At 41.0% G+C, this 20,313-nt stretch overlaps 2 protein-coding genes across 10 annotated transcripts in view; one reads left to right on the top strand and one right to left on the bottom strand.

The window, feature by feature from the left end:
* Positions 1-5,265, bottom strand: part of dnm2b (dynamin 2b) — an 18,510-nt gene extending 13,245 nt beyond the window's left edge. The window contains exons 1-5 of one of the 5 annotated variants that reach the window (XM_083521787.1): positions 4,699-5,265; positions 933-1,006; positions 672-821; positions 299-383; positions 51-169 (exon numbers count right to left, since the gene is read on the bottom strand). In XM_083521787.1, the coding sequence (XP_083377913.1) occupies positions 51-169; positions 299-383; positions 672-821; positions 933-1,006; positions 4,699-4,859 (589 nt within the window). In that variant the 5' untranslated portion in view covers positions 4,860-5,265. The remainder of the gene's footprint in view (positions 1-50; positions 170-298; positions 384-671; positions 822-932; positions 1,007-4,698) is intronic. The other 4 variants (XM_083521789.1, XM_083521788.1, XM_083521791.1 and 1 more) reach the window with 4 other exon arrangements.
* Positions 5,266-7,180: 1,915 nt separating this feature from the next.
* On the top strand, positions 7,181-19,999 carry LOC310715505 (uncharacterized protein). 5 transcript variants are annotated; one of them, XM_083521956.1, is made up of 17 exons: positions 7,181-7,276; positions 7,457-7,521; positions 8,683-8,833; positions 9,813-10,122; positions 11,029-11,143; positions 11,230-11,276; positions 11,600-11,633; positions 11,725-11,784; positions 11,909-11,943; positions 12,158-12,191; positions 12,292-12,363; positions 13,110-13,188; positions 13,309-13,450; positions 17,707-17,812; positions 17,954-18,084; positions 18,234-18,329; positions 18,464-19,999. In XM_083521956.1, exons 3-17 carry the CDS (start codon positions 8,793-8,795, stop codon positions 19,235-19,237), a joined length of 2,076 nt encoding a protein of 691 aa, XP_083378082.1. In that variant the 5' UTR covers positions 7,181-7,276; positions 7,457-7,521; positions 8,683-8,792; the 3' UTR covers positions 19,238-19,999. The 5 variants fall into 5 exon arrangements, with proteins under 5 accessions (XP_083378082.1, XP_083378081.1, XP_083378079.1 ...); XM_083521955.1 differs by lacking the exon at positions 7,457-7,521 and having other exon boundaries at positions 7,189-7,348; positions 18,464-18,616; positions 18,683-19,999; XM_083521957.1 differs by having other exon boundaries at positions 7,204-7,276; positions 7,460-7,521.
* The last annotated feature ends 314 nt before the right edge of the window (positions 20,000-20,313 follow it).

Here is a 20,313-nt window from a genome sequence, read left to right on the forward strand (position 1 = left end):
ACACACACACACACACACACACACACACACACACACACACACACACACACCTTGGGGGTCGACCTCCTTGGCAATCTTGAGTGCGTCAGAATTGGCGAGGTCGGTGTTGGCAGGAGTGACGGCCAGAATCAGACAGCTGTCCCTAATGATGAACTGCAGCAGCATGTCCCTGCACACACACACACACACACACACACACACACACACACACACACACACACACACTTTTTATTGACTGCAGGAACTCCCTATAAAGTTTCCACCATTTAATTTTCAGCTCATCTAATTAACCAGGTACCTTATTTGGAACTCGATGTCTTGCGGCTGGTCGCCGACGGCAACCTTCGTCATACCCGGGAGATCGATCAGAGTCAGGTTCAGCACTGCGAGACGCAGAAAAGTCTGTTTATTTACGCTTTAATCCCTGATGTTCTTCATGCTGCTTTGAGTTTAAAATGTAGTGAAGTTACAGTAAAAAACCTCCCCAAATGACACATTACATTCACTTCCTTACTGTTTATCACTGATGTAGTTGCTGTGGTCAGGACTGGTATTGCACTTCCTGTCTGCTCGCTTGTGCTAAATCTTAGATTATATTAAGTGTGTGTGTGTGTGTGTGTGTGTGTGTGTGTGTGTGTGTGTGTGTGTGTGTGTGTGTGTGTGTGTGTTACCATTAGGAGAGTAGACTCTCAGGTTGATAGGAATGGGCGAGATTCCTTTATTCGAGCCGGTGATGCGGTCCGTCTCGGCCTCGATCTCCAGACGCACCTCATCAAAGTCGACAAACTTGCGACCTTTACAGTGCAGGAACTCGGCATATTCTAGAAGGGGGGGGGGGGGGGGGGGCGTTAACACTTACACACGACACACGCTATAGCGAGTGTGTGTGTGTGTGTGTGTGTGTGTGTGTGTGTGTGTGTGTGTAAATATACCTGCTTTGTTGTTGACCAGCTGAAGGATGAGGGGTCTACGAGTAACAATCCCGGAACCCCGAGGAAGAAAATCCCTGAGAGAAAGAAAGAGAAAATTCTATTGCACTTGGATTGGTTCTAACTTTCATACAGTTTAGTTACCGGAATCGAAATGACGTTTTTGCGCTATTATTTAAAAAAATCAGGACCTTGACACAATGTTTCACATTGACACAATGTTTGACAATGTTTTGACACAAAGTGCAATTCTCATACCTAATAGTTATTTATCTGCTTCCTTTTCTTTCCCCCATCCTATTCCCTCATGCCGGACCATTGTACAAAACATTTCACTACATGTCGTACCCTGTATGTATGTGTATGTGATGAATAAAATTTGATTTGATTGATTTGATTTGATTTGAATGTTCACGACAGTAGTGACCAGGTTTCTGCACGTGTCTCCAAAACACACACACACTCAGTAACTCCATATATAATGAATGAGGGAGGACTTTAAACCTTGGCTCAGGAACCATGCACTTAACGATTCTAATCCCTCACCAAGTCCGCACATGAAACTTCACGTGACCCATGAGAAACGTGTTCCGTCCCACGTAAAGGAGTCTTTTACAAGCCGGAAAGAGATTTTTTTTTTCCCCACAATACTTTAGATGTTAAAAACCTTTCCGTAGGATTTTAAGTTTAAAGTTTAAAGACCGAGTAAAACTTTCAGCTTTAACAGTTAAAGTCAATTATAATCAGTTTTCACTCAATGTGAGTTCTGTTCAATAATTCTATCATATTGCGTTAATTCTACTGCAGTTTAACTAAATGATAACTAATGTACACACACTTGGATCCAGTCTCGTTCTTGCAGGAACTTTGCACACGACTTTCTACGACGGCACATAACACACTTCTGTTTCCTGAATTTGCGCGGTTATAACTTTGCACATCTGGAATTCGTCTTGTGTATTTTTTTTTTTGGTTTCCTCCATGACTTTAGTTTACGTCAGGTCACTCCGAGGATTAGGAATTTCAGTATGTGCTGAAACTTAGTGTTTTTACATCTAATAATAATAATAATAATAATAAAAAACAGTTCAACTGCATCATAAATCATGTTCCTACTCCAGACACAATCTGAGTTACAATACTACAGTCTGAGTTACAATACTACAATCTGAGTTACAATACTACAATCTGAGTAACAATACTACAGTCTGAGTTACAATACTACAGTCTGAGTTACAATACTACAGTCTGAGTAACAATACTACAGTCTGAGTAACAATACTACAGTCTGAGTTACAATACTACAGTCTGAGTAACAATACTACAGTCTGAGTTACAATACTACAGTCTGAGTAACAATACTACAGTCTGAGTTACAATACTACAGTCTGAGTTACAATACTACAGTCTGAGTTACAATACTACAATCTGAGTTACAATACTACAGTCTGAGTTACAATACTACAATCTGAGTTACAATACTACAGTCTGAGTTACAATACTACAGTCTGAGTTACAATACTACAGTCTGAGTTACAATACTACAATCTGAGTTACAATACTACAGTCTGAGTTACAATACTACAGTCTGAGTTACAATACTACAGTCTGAGTTACAATACTACAATCTGAGTTACAATACTACAGTCTGAGTTACAATACTACAATCTGAGTTACAATACTACAGTCTGAGTTACAATACTACAGTCTGAGTTACAATACTACAGTCTGAGTTACAATACTACAGTCTGAGTTACAATACTACAATCTGAGTTACAATACTACAGTCTGAGTAACAATACTACAGTCTGAGTTACAATACTACAGTCTGAGTTACAATACTACAGTCTGAGTTACAATACTACAATCTGAGTAACAATACTACAGTCTGAGTTACAATACTACAGTCTGAGTTACAATACTACAGTCTGAGTTACAATACTACAATCTGAGTTACAATACTACAGTCTGAGTTACAATACTACAGTCTGAGTTACAATACTACAGTCTGAGTTACAATACTACAATCTGAGTTACAATACTACAATCTGAGTTACAATACTACAGTCTGAGTTACAATACTACAGTCTGAGTTACAATACTACAGTCTGAGTTACAATACTACAGTCTGAGTAACAATACTACAGTCTGAGTTACAATACTACAATCTGAGTTACAATACTACAGTCTGAGTTACAATACTACAGTCTGAGTTACAATACTACAATCTGAGTTACAATACTACAGTCTGAGTTACAATACTACAGTCTGAGTAACAATACTACAGTCTGAGTTACAATACTACAGTCTGAGTAACAATACTACAGTCTGAGTTACAATACTACAATCTGAGTTACAATACTACAGTCTGAGTTACAATACTACAGTCTGATAACAATACTACAGTCTGAGTAACAATACTACAATCTGAGTTACATTACTACAGTCTGAGTTACAATACTACAATCTGAGTTACAATACTACAGTCTGAGTTACAATACTACAATCTGAGTTACATTACTACAGTCTGAGTTACAATACTACAGTCTGAGTTACAATACTACAATCTGAGTTACAATTCTATAATCTATATCTACTATAACCCTCACAAACGTAATGTGGCGAACTGCAATTTGTTTATTATTATTATTATTATTATTATTATTATTACTACATTTGAAAACATGACATTTCCAAAGGTATAAAAGGGAACTAGAGTGAGAGCAGTGTCACTGCGGCCACTAAGATTTACTCTGTTTAACCAAAATAATAAAGTATTGCATTCATTTGATTTATTCTATTTTTTTATACTAAAATATAATAAAACATTATTTTATAGATTATTTAAGTACTGTGTAAAAGTTTAAGGCACATGTGAAAAAAAACTAAGTTCAAGTGAGAAATGCTTTAAGAAAATCAATAGTGTTAATAATGTTAATAGTTCAATGGAAAGTAAATGAACAGAAGAAAAATCCAAATCTTCTCGGACACTTGCACACAGTTTTTGAAGGATCTCTGCAGGTAGTTTGTTTTAAAGATTTTAGAAACCTGAGTACAGATCTGCTGTGGATACACTGAGGAAAACTCTTAATGGCATTGGCTGGATGTTTGGGGTCGTGCTCCTGCTGAAGAATCGATCTGGTAGCGATCAGTCATGACATGGAGTAGGACCTGTGACATCAAACTGTCTTCCACGACACCCTCAGAATTTGTAGCAGAATTTGGCTGTTCCTCACACAAGCTCCTACACAGCTGTTTGTGTTTCACTTCATCAGTGGTTTTCAACCTACAGATGAAACTGATGATCATCAACATCTGCTTGGTAGAACTGGTGAATCAGATACCCGACTGTGATCCTACAAGATCCGAGTGTAGGAGCTGAACTTCAAACTGTGGTCACACCAGATACTGATTTCTCTTCTTCACTCACTATTTTGGTCATTGATGAATGGATTTTTTTTTTTTTAAAGCATTTCATCACATCTGCTTAAAACATCTGCACACTACTGTATATAGTATTGTACAAACAAACAAACAAACAAACAAACAAACAAACCAGGACCTGTGGAGACTAAATCCATTATAACTAATGTTTGTTATTGATTTAATATGAATTGTTTGATGTTTATGGAATATAATATCTAATATCATGGAGATCATCAGGAGATCTGATGTTAAAGGACTTAAATGATTATGTGTGTGTAATCAGAAAGATCAGATGATTGATGTTCCTCCACAGGTTCTGAGTTAGCATTAGCACACCGCTAACCTGCCGACGAAGTTCTCCAGCACCGAGCTCTTCCCGGCGCTCTGGCCGCCGACCACGGCGATCTGCGGCAGGTCCAGGTTACAGCTCTGGCCGATGGAGCTGAAGGCGTCCTGGAGCTTGTTGATGAGCGGAATCAGCTCCTCCATGCCGCGGTTCCCCATGTCTCAGGAGCTTACTCCAAACCTCAATCCACCACGAAGCCTGGGAGATCTCAGGAGCTGCAGCAGGACTGTCTACGCGCTAATGGAGGGAGAAGTCCACGTTAGAAGAACATTATTGGCTTTCGGTGTGTGGAAATGAAGAACCAGGCTGTGGAAGTTCCACCGCTGCTAAAGATGAAGGTGAAGATGAAGAACACCATCTAACGGAAAAACCGACACTTTTCCCATCCGGTCAGGCGACCGTCAAAAACTTTCCTAACCCCGCCCTCATTCGACGGATCCACCACTCTCATTGGTCAAGCCAAATGCCCGTCAAAACGCTCCGTGTCATGATTGGATGATGGGATTTCTGCTTCTTCTGCAAAAAGCCCGGAACTTTGGACCTCGTTCTTTTAGAAGACCTGAGGAGCCTGAAGTCCTACAGTACAAAATGTTCAACATCTACAACAATTAATTTACAGCAAGTTCTAATGTTCCTCTCATGTTCTCCTAATGCTCTCCTTATGTTATTGTAATGTTCTCCCAGTGTTCTATAAGGTTCTTGTAAATGTTCTCTTAGTTTCCCTTTAATGTTCTCCTAATGTTCCTGTAATGTTCTCCTGATATTATTATTATTATTATTATTATATAAATGTTATTGTAATGTTCTCCTAATGTTCCTGTAATGTTCTCCTGATATTATTATTATTATTATTATTATTATTATTATTATTAATATTATTATTATTATTATTATTATTATTATTATTATTATATAAATGTTATTGTAATGTTCTCCTAATGTTCCTGTAATGTTCTCCTGATATTATTATTATTATTATTATTATTATATAAATGTTATTGTAATGTTCTCCTAATGTTCCTGTAATGTTCTCCTGATATTATTAATATTATTATATAAATGTTATTGTAATGTTCTCCTAATGTTCCTGTAATGTTCTCCTGATATTATTATCATTATTATTATTAATATTATTATTATTATTATTATTATTATTATTATTATTATTATTATTATTATTATATTAATGTTCCTGTAATGTTCTCCTGATATTATTATTATTATTATTATTATTATTATTATTATTATATTAATGTTATTGTAATGTTCTTCTAATGTTCCTGTAATGTTCTCCTGATATTATTATTATTATTATTATTATTATTATTATTATTATTATTATTATATTAATGTTCCTGTAATGTTCTCCTGATATTATTATTATTATTATTATTATTATTATTATTATATTAATGTTATTGTAATGTTCTCCTAATGTTCCTGTAATGTTCTCCTGATATTATTATTATTATTATTATTATTATATTAATGTTATTGTAATGTTCTCCTAATGTTCCTGTGATGTTCTCCAAATGTTTTTTCTAATGTCCCCCTAATGTTGTTCCAACGATCCGATGTTCTTCCTTAAATAAGTTCAAAACTTTTTATGTCCTCCTAATGTCCTTGTTTCCTCTTCCAATGCTCCACAGTTCTTTACTTAATAATTCCTGAACACTCTGAACATTCTTCTTATTGTTCCCTAATGATCTCGTAATGATTTTTAATGTTCCTCTCATGTTCTGCTATCTTATTTTAATTGTTCTTGTAATGTTCTCTGTATGTTCCTATAATGTTCTTCCCGCAATGTTTTCCTAATGCTTTTTTCATATTTTCTCAAATGTTTTAGACCTGAACTGAACATTGCCTGAAACTGTTCTGGAGCTCGATTGCTCCTTGGTCTTCACGATGGTGCACAGATGTTCTCTAGCAGATAACCCTGGGGAAAAGCTTAAAAAGACTAAAAACCAAAACGTTCTGCAGAGGAACCATCAGATAAATGTAGTGCTGTGGTTATGTTTAATGTGGTGTTTATAAACAAATCCTTCTGAACTGCTCTGAGATGAACTGCATTACAAGAACATTCTCCAACTAGTGAAGAACTCCAACTAGAGTTTCACTGGAAATAAAGTGGAACATCATCAAATGGATATTTATAGATTTATTTGGTCAAAGTTTATCTTCATCCTTTCACATGACTGAGTTTATTTCATAGAAACAACAGGAACATGAACGTGTCCCTCACACACCATACAACACCAGAGCAGAGTAATACTGTGTGTGTGTGTGTGTGTGTGTGTGTGTGTGTGTGCGAGTGTGTGTTTGTGTGTGTGTGTGTGTGTGTGTGTGTGTGTGTGTGTGTGCGAGTGTGTGTTTGTGTGAAAGCACACTTGGCAATAAAACCCTGTTCTGATTCTTCTATATTGAATGTGTATATAGTAGTGATCGGAAACACGGATAGGTGGCGATGTGGAGCTCTGAGCTCAGCTTTGTAGCAGCAGCAGCAGAAGAAGAAGTTGGAGGCGGAAGTAAGAAGTAAACTGAAGGCGGCAGCAGCAGCAGAAGAAGAAGTAGTAATGTAAAGAAGTGTGTACTGTTTCTCTGAGTGATAGATTGGGATTCAGCATGGCGCAGTCTGGATCCGGTTCAGGTGATTAAGTATTACATTTACAGTGTGTGTGTGTGTGTGTGTGTGTGTGTGTGTGTGTGTGTGTGTGTGTGTGTGTGTGTGTGTGTGTGTGTGTGTGTGTATATATAGCAGTAGAAGAAGATGAAAGAAACATGGAGGAGATGTAAGTGAGAGTTCAGGCTGTACTTCATCAGGTCTGTACCCCGGACACCACTGTGTACATCTGCATGTGCTTATTGTTAGTTTGAATGGTGGTCTCCTTCCATCTTCTCCTTCACATGGACAATGATCACCATACTGTTCTTACTCAATACAGCAGTGACATGGACATGGTGTTGAAGTGGTGGTGGTGGTGGTGGTGGTGGTGGTGGTGGTGGTGGTGATGATGATGATGCTGCTGGTAGTGGCGGCGGTAGTAGTAGTAGTAGTAGTAGTAGTAGTAGTGGTGGTGTGTGTGTGTGTGTGTGTGTGTGTGTGTGTGTGTGTGTGTGTGTGAGAAAGATAGTGGAGACCCTGCTCTCATTCTGTACCCCAAAAGTTCTCCACTTGTCCTCTGTTCCTTTACATGTTGTAAGATGAAATTTTTACATTATTATTATAATATTGTTTAATTATATGTATTTTGTTATAATCAGTGTATGTATGAAGTTTTTCTTTTCAAAGCTGAACTGCAAATAATCCATAAAGCTTGCAATGTAGAGCGTGATCAAGACAGCATGTCTGAACACAATGCTCTCGACCGGGCACTGTGCTCTCAGCTAAGCAAAACAGAGAAAGATAAAAGAATATCTTTGTACAGAATGGGAAAACATCTGTGTGCAAAGTGCATCACTAGGGAGAAGTGAACTGGAACAGCACGGGAAACAAATGATTAGTATTATTATGGAACAAACCAATCAGTATTATATTGCAAGGTCGTAATTAGAGAATTAATAATATTGTCTTAAACAGCGATTGAAAACAATTGATTATAATGCAATGTTGTAATGGTGGTGTGATCTCGAAGGTCGAATCACAGCATAAAAACATTGTAACAGGGTTTGATGGGGCGCTTGGGCTCAGTGCAGCATTGTCTGACTGAGGAGCGTCTATTTACTTCTGCAGGGTTAATAAAATTGTCTATCTTTATTCTCATGTCGACTCTCTGTCTCTTTTCTCTGATTAATAGAACTAGAAAGCAAATTTTGAACTACAATGTACAGTACAGTAGAAGATGTGGTGATGTGTGTGTGTGTGTGTGTGGTGTCTGATGTTGGTAGGAGTTGATGAGCGTATGCTGAAGACTGATCATTCTGGATGTGGAGCTCTGTAACCTGCATCTGAATTAAAGATGTTTTCCATCCTTTTGTTCTCAGGAACGGGAAACCGAGACTGTCGGTGGCCCGGCCGTCCAGACTCGAGGTCTCATCACTTATCCGCAGGGGGAATAGGAACAGACGTCATCCTTACCAAAATCAAACAGCACATGAGCATGCAGCAGGAGGAAGAGAAGAAAAGGATGGACAGGTAGTTTCTCTTTTTAATGCTTGTGGAGTGTGAGTCAGAAGAAGCCATGAGAAGTTTGTTCTGGCAGTCAGTGACCACATAGCTAGCTAGACCATGCTACGTGCATAAAGATCATGCAGTTCGGCTGTAGTGTAACGCTGAGTGTGAAACCCTGCAGCAGGGGTGTATCCTGGGTGTAACCTGGTTTTAACTCTCGGTTCTGTTCCTTTTCAGAACAGTTTTTTTATTAACGATTCTGAACTTCAACAGTTTTTACACCAGTTTTATACAATTAAACAGCTGCTTGGTTTAAATCAAATAAAAAATGATCGCTTTTTATTATATTGATTAAATTGAGTCATTTATTAAATTGGCACAAATTAAATTGATGAAATAAAACGAATGGAAAAAAAAGCAGTTCAATATTTGTGTGATACAGATGTGTGTATATACATGTGTGTGCTTATACACATCTGTATTACACAAAGAGGATCCATTATTACACAACGTGTGTGTTTTACACTCAATATGTACATTTCTAAAGATTTGATCTACTGAACTGTTCTATTTCTTTCAGCAGACTTTAAGAAACACCTTCACTCATTAGTATGTGCCCCCCTTGACCACAACACACTGTGTTTCTTCCCCAAACCCGCAGTCGGCTGTAGCATTAGGATTTTCAGCTGAACATATGGTTGTTGGTGTTACATGTGGAATAGAAGAACCTAAATGTCCTTCACAGAGCCCTCAGCTCCTCTGGGGATGAACTGAAACTGGAGCCTCCTAGAACATCAGTGTCTGGTCTTTTGTACCGTGCCCAGAAATCTCCTGAAAAGCCCTGGGAGCTTATTAAAGCGTGCAATAAGAGAATATCTGGAATTTCTGTTCCAGGCACATGTGGGTGAGATGCTCAGGAGTCAGGGGTGCTCATACCATGGCCATGAAATTGTGTAGAACGTGATCTATTTTCTGATCTAACTGGACCTTTTTCCACAATTAGGTTTCGACACTGTAAGCCTCTGGACCCGCACTTCGCATATCCCCTCCCGAAGAATTTCTACGGCTCTGATGACTTTGCTAACGACGAACTGCCACAGCATGGCTGCATAGACTTTGGGCACGGGGGTGAAGCCCAGAGGCCTCGCAGTTCTCCAGGGGAGGACCACGGGGCACAGCCTGTCTTTAGCACCAGAAAGGCGAAAAGGAAGTTATGGAAGAAACGATCGAAAGCTCTGAAGGCCGCGTATAAAGCTCAGGCAGCGTTGGGTCTCCACACCACAGGCGGGACCGACGACATCACAACCGAGAAGGTGCACAAGAAGCTTTGTTCTTCAAGTACTTTCAAATCTAAAGCAACTAATTGGACACGCGAGAAAAGAACTGTTGGTCACACACACAGAGAGGAGAGGCGGGGGGTTGGGTGACGTCACGTCAGTAAGGAGAACTGAACCCGAATTCAAATTATGAATGGATCATAGTGTAGTCTGTAGTGCGAAAGAGGTGAGGAGGGTGTACATCTTTAGTGGTGGTCCACTTCATGCAGCTCCCTCTGGAGGAAAAACAAATTCACTACAACATTCACTAACTCTTTCTTGCTCAATGTTCTTAAACTGTATATGAGATTAAAAAAGTTACTCAAATTGAGAGCAGAGACATAAAAACAGAGATAAACAAGCAAATATGATGCCTCACATGAAAATGCCTCAATCCAAATAAAAGTAGAAAAATGGGCAGCTACTTGATTTGTCTTAAAAACCACTGAAGACTCTTTTAGCTTGACAGACTGTCAGTCCATTGCAGGACACACACACACACACACACACACACACACGCTCGCTCGCTCGCTCATTCACACACTATGGTTAATTTGGGATCAACAATTAGACTAATCTGCATGTCTTTTGGATTGTGGGAGGAAACCGGAGTACCTGGAGGAAACCCACCAAGGTTTACCAATAAAAACTTTAAAAACTCTACATGCTCTGGGTACTTCATCCACCTCTGGTTGTTATGGTAACTGGGGAGGTTATTAGTCTGTATGTCTACACTAATAATCATGAATCACGAGCTGAATTCTATTCACTGTTAGAGAGAGAGAGAGAGAGAGAGAGAGAGAGAGAGAGAGAGAGAGATGTGCGGTTCTGACTCCACACCTGAGCATTACAGGTTTTGAAACGACGTCACCAGTGGATTAACATGTGGATCTGATATTAAAGAAGCAGGTCCCCCCGGAGCAAGATGGGAAGAAGAGGAGGGACGGGCCGACCGACACCGACGAGCCCAAGTTTAAAATCGCCAAGACCTCGTGCGAGTCCACAGGCGACCACAAGGGTGCAGAACTTCTGCCTTTAGTCTTTCTCTTTCCTTCTCTTCAGAGTAGTTCACGTTTATTTACGTGTTCTGATTTTTTTCTAAAGATTCAGCGAACAAGGCGGAACAACCCGAGAGAGCTGCAGCTCGAACTGTAAGTTCCACCTTTTTTACTTCTCTTTTGTTAATAGAACTGTGAAGATGCAGAAGATCCATCTGGACACTTCAGGGGTTCATTCAAGTCCTCTGTGTAAAAGTTGAACAAAGCTGAAGAAATGAAATGCAGAGTCCTAAGATATAAAACAATCGTTTTAAAAAGTTTGAAATAGAATTCGCTGCATACACGCTATCGCCAAAAGTATTGGGACACCTGCCATTTCCACCCATATGTGGTTCCTCCACAAAGTTGCAGACACATCATTGTATCAGACATGCAGATCTTCCATAATCTGTGATTGATCATGTGGCTCTCTCCAGGTCTCTCTCTCAGGAGCTGAAGGACTAAATAATGGTGAGCATTCATCTTCTTCATGTTGTTTTCCTAACATCCTCCTCTTTAAATGCACTATATATCCAGACTCTTCATCTGCTGTGTGTTTTAGAAGAGCTCCCTCAGCTCAAAATCAAGTTTCAGAACAAGAAGGTCCAACCCTCAGACAATGGTACCATCCTGCACCTTCCAGATTGACCAAAAATTAATATTTATAGTATATAAAAATTTAAATCCATTAATATTCATTTTCTAGAGATTTTCAAAGAGAACATTTTTCTTGTTTTCCTGTTAAGGTGCAGGAAGTCATGCTGAGGAGATCCATGAGAAGGTAACCCCTGTCCCAGTAGGTTTGGAAACCAAAAGTATTGGGACGCCTGCCATTTCCAGCCATATTAAAGTTGCAGACACATCATTGTATCAGACATGCAGATCTTTTCTAATCAGTGATTCAGCACCTTTATCACCTTTTTAATCTCAAAGGTCCATCATTTCCCCAAAATCAGAAGACCAGTGTAACTGACTGATATCTTTTTTCTGTTCAGGCCTCCAAATCTGCAGCTGTAAGAGAAAGCTATAGTGAGCGTGCAGCTGTTTTTATCCACTCATTCGTCTGTCTATATATCCATATATGCTACTTGTTTATAAATCCACTGATCCTGCACTACTTCTTCTACAGCTTCCTATAAAAAAGTGGATCCTCAACAAAGGAGGCAAAGTAATGAGCATTCAGGAACCAGGACTGGCCACGGTACATCACTCTCACCTCAACACCCTACAGTTAGTCACATCAGCTACATCACATTCCTGCTCACATAATAATACAGCAGCAACCTAATGATTTTATTTTGAAATCATCAATTAATCGGACGATAATTATTCCGATGAATCAGATAGAAAAAGAAACTTTTTGAAGAAGCTGTTTTGCTTATTGAATCCATATAAAACTCTAATCAGGGTATTTATGTATAAAAGTGTACTTTAAACCATCTAAATATTGAGTTGAACTTTCTTTAGATTTGATATTTTAAAGTGAACGAGGGAACAAATGCACTCACGCTGATTTGTTTCTTACTGTGGAAAAAAACATTTGAGTATGAAAGGTGACACAATTTGTGTAAATCAATTTATTTTTGTTGATAATTGCAACAGACGGCGAGTTGACCACCATTCTTTAAATACTCAATATCAAATATAATAAAACCTTTTGACCATTTTTGTAAAAAAAAAAAAACGAAAACGCTGATATTTTGTTTAGTTGTGATGATATTAGAATCTAGAATATATTACATTTTGTATAATAATGAAATAATAAATGAAATATATAAACAGGATTCATAAAAAGAATAAAGGTAAAAATATACATTGGTGTACAAAAGCATAACAGAATCCATAACGGCGTTCAGCGAGAACCAATTTATTCGAGATTATTAGCGATTTTATCGATTAGTTGTCGCAGCCCTGCATAATAATGAATTCCTATCATTTCACCCACAGAGGGGAATCCTAAAAAAAAGGCCAAAAAGAAGAACCAGACCTACTTTTGGAACGCAGGAATGAAGATCACAGCCCAGAGGTCAGCTCCAGCTCCAGCTCCAGAGCAATTGTTCAATATTCAGTACCTTCTTCTGTCTTTATTTTATTTCTATTAAACCTTTTGACTGACCATCTTTTCCACGTGTAAACTGGTCACCAGGGTAGCTTTTGTATGCTCGGTGTGCAAGTTCCACTCATTCTACAGAAAAAAGTTGGCAGAACATTTGGAAAGCACATTCCACAAAGAACACTTCAAGTTCCTGTTGGAGCACCTCTCTGAACCGACTGTAAACTTCCTGCAGGTACGATGCTAATCACTACCACCAAGGAACAGAGCCAGTTAACTGCACTAACAGTGTATAAATAACCAGTTAACTGCACTAACAGCCTGTAAATAACCAGTTAACTGCACTAACAGCCTGTAGATAACCAGTTAACTGCACCGACAGCGTGTAAATAACCAGTTAACTGCACCGACAGCCTGTAAATAGCCAGTTAGCCGCACCGACAGCCTGTAAATAGCCAGTTAGCCGCACCGACAGCCTGTAAATAGCCAGTTAGCCGCACCGACAGCCTGTAAATAGCCAGTTAGCCGCACCGACAGCCTGTAAATAGCCAGTTAGCCGCACCGACAGCCTGTAAATAGCCAGTTAGCCGCACCGACAGCCTGTAAATAGCCAGTTAGCCGCACCGACAGCCTGTAAATAGCCAGTTAGCCGCACCGACAGCCTGTAAATAGCCAGTTAGCCGCACCGACAGCCTGTAAATAGCCAGTTAGCCGCACCGACAGCCTGTAAATAGCCAGTTAGCCGCACCGACAGCCTGTAAATAGCCAGTTAGCCGCACCGACAGCCTGTAAATAGCCAGTTAGCCGCACCGACAGCCTGTAAATAGCCAGTTAGCCGCACCGACAGCCTGTAAATAGCCAGTTAGCCGCACCGACAGCCTGTAAATAGCCAGTTAGCCGCACCGACAGCCTGTAAATAGCCAGTTAGCCGCACCGACAGCCTGTAAATAGCCAGTTAGCCGCACCGACAGCCTGTAAATAGCCAGTTAGCCGCACCGACAGCCTGTAAATAGCCAGTTAGCCGCACCGACAGCCTGTAAATAGCCAGTTAGCCGCACCGACAGCCTGTAAATAGCCAGTTAGCCGCACCGACAGCCTGTAAATAGCCAGTTAGCCGCACCGACAGCCTGTAAATAGCCAGTTAGCCGCACCGACAGCCTGTAAATAGCCAGTTAGCCGCACCGACAGCCTGTAAATAGCCAGTTAGCCGCACCGACAGCCTGTAAATAGCCGCGCCTGTAAATAGCCGCACCGACAGCCTGTAAATAGCCGCGCCTGTAAATAGCCGCACCGACAGCCTGTAAATAGCCGCGCCTGTAAATAGCCGCACCGACAGCCTGTAAATAACCAGTTAGCCGCACCGACAGCCTGTAAATAACCAGTTAACAGCCTGTAAATAACCAGTTAACCGCACCAACAGTGTGAAAATAACTGCACTAACAGCCTGTAAATAGCCGCACCAACAGCCTGTAAATAGCCGCACCAACAGCCTGTAAATAGCCGCACCAACAGCCTGTAAATAGCCGCACCAACAGCGTATAAATAACCAGTTAACCGCACCAACAGTGTGAAAATAACTGCACTAACAGCCTGTAAATAGCCGCACCAACAGCCTGTAAATAACCGCACCAACAGCGTATAAATAACCAGTTAACCGCACCAACAGCGTGTAAATAACCAGTTAACCGCACCAACAGCCTGTAAATAACCAGTTAACCGCACCAACAGCCTGTAAATAACCAGTTAACCGCACCAACAGCGTGAAAATAACCAGTTAACCGCACCAACAGCGTGAAAATAACCAGTTAACCGCACCAACAGCCTGTAAATAACCAGTTAACCGCACCAACAGCCTGTAAATAACCAGTTAACCGCACCAACAGCCTGTAAATAGCCAGTTAACCGCACCAACAGCGTGAAAATAACTGCACCAACAGCCTGTAAATAACCAGTTAACCGCACCAACAGCGTGTAAATAACCAGTTAACCGCACCAACAGCCTGTAAATAACCAGTTAACAGCCTGTAAATAACCAGTTAACAGCCTGTAAATAACCAGTTAACAGCCTGTAAATAACCGCACCAACAGCCTGTAAATAACCGCACCAACAGCCTGTAAATAACCAGTTAACCGCACCAACAGTGTGAAAATAACTGCACTAACAGCCTGTAAATAGCCGCACCAACAGCCTGTAAATAGCCGCACCAACAGCCTGTAAATAACCGCACCAACAGCGTATAAATAACCAGTTAACCGCACCAACAGTGTGAAAATAACTGCACTAACATCCTGTAAATAGCCGCACCAACAGCCTGTAAATAACCGCACCAACAGCGTATAAATAACCAGTTAACCGCACCAACAGTGTGAAAATAACTGCACTAACAGCCTGTAAATAGCCGCACCAACAGCCTGTAAATAGCCGCACCAACAGCCTGTAAATAGCCGCACCAACAGCCTGTAAATAGCCGCACCAACAGCCTGTAAATAACCGCACCAACAGCGTATAAATAACCAGTTAACCGCACCAACAGTGTGAAAATAACTGCACTAACAGCCTGTAAATAGCCGCACCAACAGCCTGTAAATAACCGCACCAACAGCCTGTAAATAGCCAGTTAACCGCACCAACAGTGTGAAAATAACTGCACTAACAGCCTGTAAATAACCAGTTAACCGCACCAACAGCGTATAAATAACCAGTTAACCGCATCAACAGCGTGTAAATAACCAGTTAACCGCACCAACAGCCTGTAAATAACCAGTTAACCGCACCAACAGCGTGAAAATAACCAGTTAACCGCACCAACAGCCTGTAAATAACCAGTTAACCGCACCAACAGCCTGTAAATAACCAGTTAACCGCACCAACAGCCTGTAAATAACCAGTTAACCGCACCAACAGCCTGTAAATAACCAGTTAACCGCACCAACAGCCTGTAAATAACCAGTTAACCGCACCATCAGCCTGTAAATAACCAGTTAACCGCACCAACAGCCTGTAAATAACCAGTTAACCGCACTAACAGTGTGAAAATAACCGCACCAACAGCCTGTAAATAACCAGTTAACCGCATCAACAGCGTGTAAATAACCAGTTAACCGCACCAACAGCCTGTAAATAACCAGTTAACCGCACCAACAGCCTGTAAATAACCAGTTAACCGCACCAACAGCCTGTAAATAACCAGTTAACCGCACCAACAGCCTGTAAATAGCCAGTTAACCGCACCAACAGCCTGTAAATAGCCAGTTAACCGCACCAACAGCCTGTAAATAGCCAGTTAACCGCACCAACAGCCTGTAAATAGCCAGTTAACCGCACCAACAGCCTGTAAATAGCCAGTTAACCGCACCAACAGCCTGTAAATAGCCAGTTAACCGCACCAACAGCCTGTAAATAGCCAGTTAACCGCACCAACAGCCTGTAAATAGCCAGTTAACCGCACCAACAGCCTGTAAATAGCCAGTTAACCGCACCAACAGCCTGTAAATAGCCAGTTAACCGCACCAACAGCCTGTAAATAGCCAGTTAACCGCACCAACAGCCTGTAAATAGCCAGTTAACCGCACCAACAGCCTGTAAATAGCCAGTTAACCGCACCAACAGCCTGTAAATAGCCAGTTAACCGCACCAACAGCCTGTAAATAGCCAGTTAACCGCACCAACAGCCTGTAAATAGCCAGTTAACCGCACCAACAGCCTGTAAATAGCCAGTTAACCGCACCAACAGCCTGTAAATAGCCAGTTAACCGCACCAACAGCCTGTAAATAGCCAGTTAACCGCACCAACAGCCTGTAAATAGCCAGTTAACCGCACCAACAGCCTGTAAATAGCCAGTTAACCGCACCAACAGCCTGTAAATAGCCAGTTAACCGCACCAACAGCCTGTAAATAGCCAGTTAACCGCACCAACAGCCTGTAAATAGCCAGTTAACCGCACCAACAGCCTGTAAATAGCCAGTTAACCGCACCAACAGCCTGTAAATAGCCAGTTAACCGCACCAACAGCCTGTAAATAGCCAGTTAACCGCACCAACAGCCTGTAAATAGCCAGTTAACCGCACCAACAGCCTGTAAATAGCCAGTTAACCGCACCAACAGCCTGTAAATAGCCAGTTAACCGCACCAACAGCCTGTAAATAGCCAGTTAACCGCACCAACAGCCTGTAAATAACCAGTTAACCGCACTAACAGTGTGAAAATAACCGCACCAACAGCCTGTAAATAACCAGTTAACCGCACCAACAGCGTGTAAATAACCAGTTAACCGCATCAACAGCGTGTAAATAACCAGTTAACCGCACCAACAGCCTGTAAATAACCAGTTAACCGCACCAACAGCCTGTAAATAACCAGTTAACCGCACCAACAGCCTGTAAATAACCAGTTAACCGCACCAACAGCCTGTAAATAACCAGTTAACTGTACTAACAGCGTGAAAATAACCTGTGTGTGTGTGTGTGTGTGTGTGTGTGTGTGTATACAGGGACATTTCAAGAAGAGGCAAAACAATGTTGAGAATTTCATTAGTCATCTACAGAATCACCGGGAGACCCTCTGTCAGCTGTATGAAGATCGGGACCTGACTCGAGGTTTCTGACTAATTCCAGCTTCCTCTGCCTCTGCTTCAGTTACTGCAAGTTGTCTTATCGCGTGTGTGTGTGTGTGTGTGTGTGTGTGTGTGTGTGTGTGTGTGTGTGTGTGTGTGTGTGTGTGTGTGTGTGTGTGTGTAGACATCAGCATGGAGAACTTCATTAGGAAGGCGGAAGCAGCTCACTGTGTAGCGTGTAACATGTACATACCCATGGTGCATCAATTGATTCAGAAACACCTCAAGTCCCCTGAGCATAATCAAAACTGCAGGGTATATATATACACACACACACACACACACACACACAGAAACACACACACTCACACACATACAAACACGGTTAAATAAGTAACCTAATGCAATCATACAGTATGTGTTCCGTTAAGTCTAATGGTGTATGTTTTTACGTGTTCTTGAAGATGATGATGGTGGAGTCTAAACAGATGGGGCTGTCCGCTGCCCAGCGCATCCTCAGTGAAAGATTTATGAAGAAGAAACTGAAGTTGTACCTCAAGGTGAGGTGTGTCAGGTTCTTGTATATCAGCTGGGGGTTAAAAACATGATGGTCCATGTCATATTTTCAGTAAAGGATTTATTTTTTGGATGAAGAAACAGACCTTCAATGCTCTAAACCATAAATGCATTCCAGGACGCCATGGTGACCAATAAGCCAGCAGTGAACCAGGAAGTTCCCAATGCAGTACCAGATATGATGAGCCAAGATGCTTTCTGTGACCAGGTGTCCAAAGCTTCAGAGGCAGTCAGAAACAGGAAAGACCAAGTGGAGCCAATCTGTGAACAGGTGATCAACACTGAAGAAGAACCAGGAGAACGGAAAGACCAACACGTGGAGCCATTCTGTCAACAGGTGATCAACACTGAAGAAGAACCAGGAGAACGGAAAGCCCAACAGGTGGAGCCATTTTGTGAATGGGTGATCAACGCTGAAGAAGAACAAGGAGAACAGAAAGACCAACCGGTGGAGCCATTCTGTAAACGAGTGATCAATGCTATAGAAGAACCAGGAGAACGGAAAGACCAAGTGGTGGAGCCATTCTGTGAACGAGTGATCAACACTGAAGAAGAACCAGGAGAACAGAAAGACCAAGAGGTGGAGCCATTCTGTGAACAGGGAATTGAGGCGGAAGAGACAGTGCGAGAACCAGAAAACCAAGAGGTGGCACCATCGTCTGAAGGCATGATCACAGCTACAGGGGCAGTGATGGACAGGAGGGAGCAACAAGCAGTGCCAATGTGGGAAGAGTCAAATCCAGCTGTAGTGCCAAAAAGGAATGAAGATGTTCAAGAGAAACCTGAAAGACAAGACCTGGCACAATTGCTCTTCAGCTTGCTTGATGAACAGGAAGACATGGAAGGGGTGGAGTTAGGAGAAGAAGAACAGGAAGAGAATGAATACCTTTAGTAGGCAGAAGTTTCGACCCGTTGTTGGTCTCTTGGCTTTTCGGTTCAGATTCTGTTGCCTGGAGCGATTTGAACTCTTGGATCTTATGTGAGTTTAAGTTGACGTTATGTTTGTATCATTTATGAATAGTCATTAAAAAAAAACCCTCTTCTTCTTTTGTTTACATGAACACTTTCACACCAAACTGGTGCTGCTCTCAAGTCTGATGCCTTTCAGCACTTCACCACCATCAAACCAGCAGTTTGTGCAAACCAATCACATCGCTCACCAGGAGGTGGTGCTATTGTGTCAGACAATTTCAGCAACAAGCCATGAATAATTTATATTGTTATGAATATTACTATTTAAAAATGTTAAATATAGTAATAAATAAATGCTCAGAACGGGACACAGACTATTAACAGGCACTGGCAATAGCACACCTGGCCGTGTCTTTGTGCCGTCGATGTAGAAAACATCTTCGGAACAGCTGGAACGACGTCAGCGGTGTTATTCACAGGAAATTTATTCCGTTACGGGAACGAAATAGGAACGTTTCCTTGCTTACTTCATTCTGTATGACGACAGTAGCTTCATCTAGAGCCTGGATTTATGGGTTTGGTGATCAAGCACACCTGCACTATATATATTTATTAGTGGTTATAAAGACACTAAGAATTCAAACGAAACCACTGAATTGTACATTACATGTAAGTATGAGGGATGTGATATGAGTTAAAAATTTCAATAATAAAAATGAATCAAAGCTGGAGTAAATAATGATTTCGTCACTGTTCTTAAGCTACTTAATATTTTAAAGCATTAAGACATTTTTTCCAAAAACATAAGTGACCACAGATTGGTGGTTGCTGGAGACTGGGTTTGTTCACTACTTCATTGTGTTAATAAAAATGTTGACATGACGCTATTAAGCACTGGCCAACAATGGCCTCCGTGTGGCACTGGAGGGTTCTATGGGTCACAGCCCACCTTTGGTCATGGTTCTTCTGAATCCAACCGTGCCACCTGATCCACAGTAGGGTTCAAGACATCCAAAAAGAACACTGGATGGTCGAACATCTGCATCCTTACTAAGA

The sequence above is a fragment of the Silurus aristotelis genome (assembly GCF_946808225.1).
Source record: "Silurus aristotelis genome assembly, chromosome: 20".
NCBI classification, from domain to species: Eukaryota; Metazoa; Chordata; class Actinopteri; order Siluriformes; family Siluridae; genus Silurus; species Silurus aristotelis.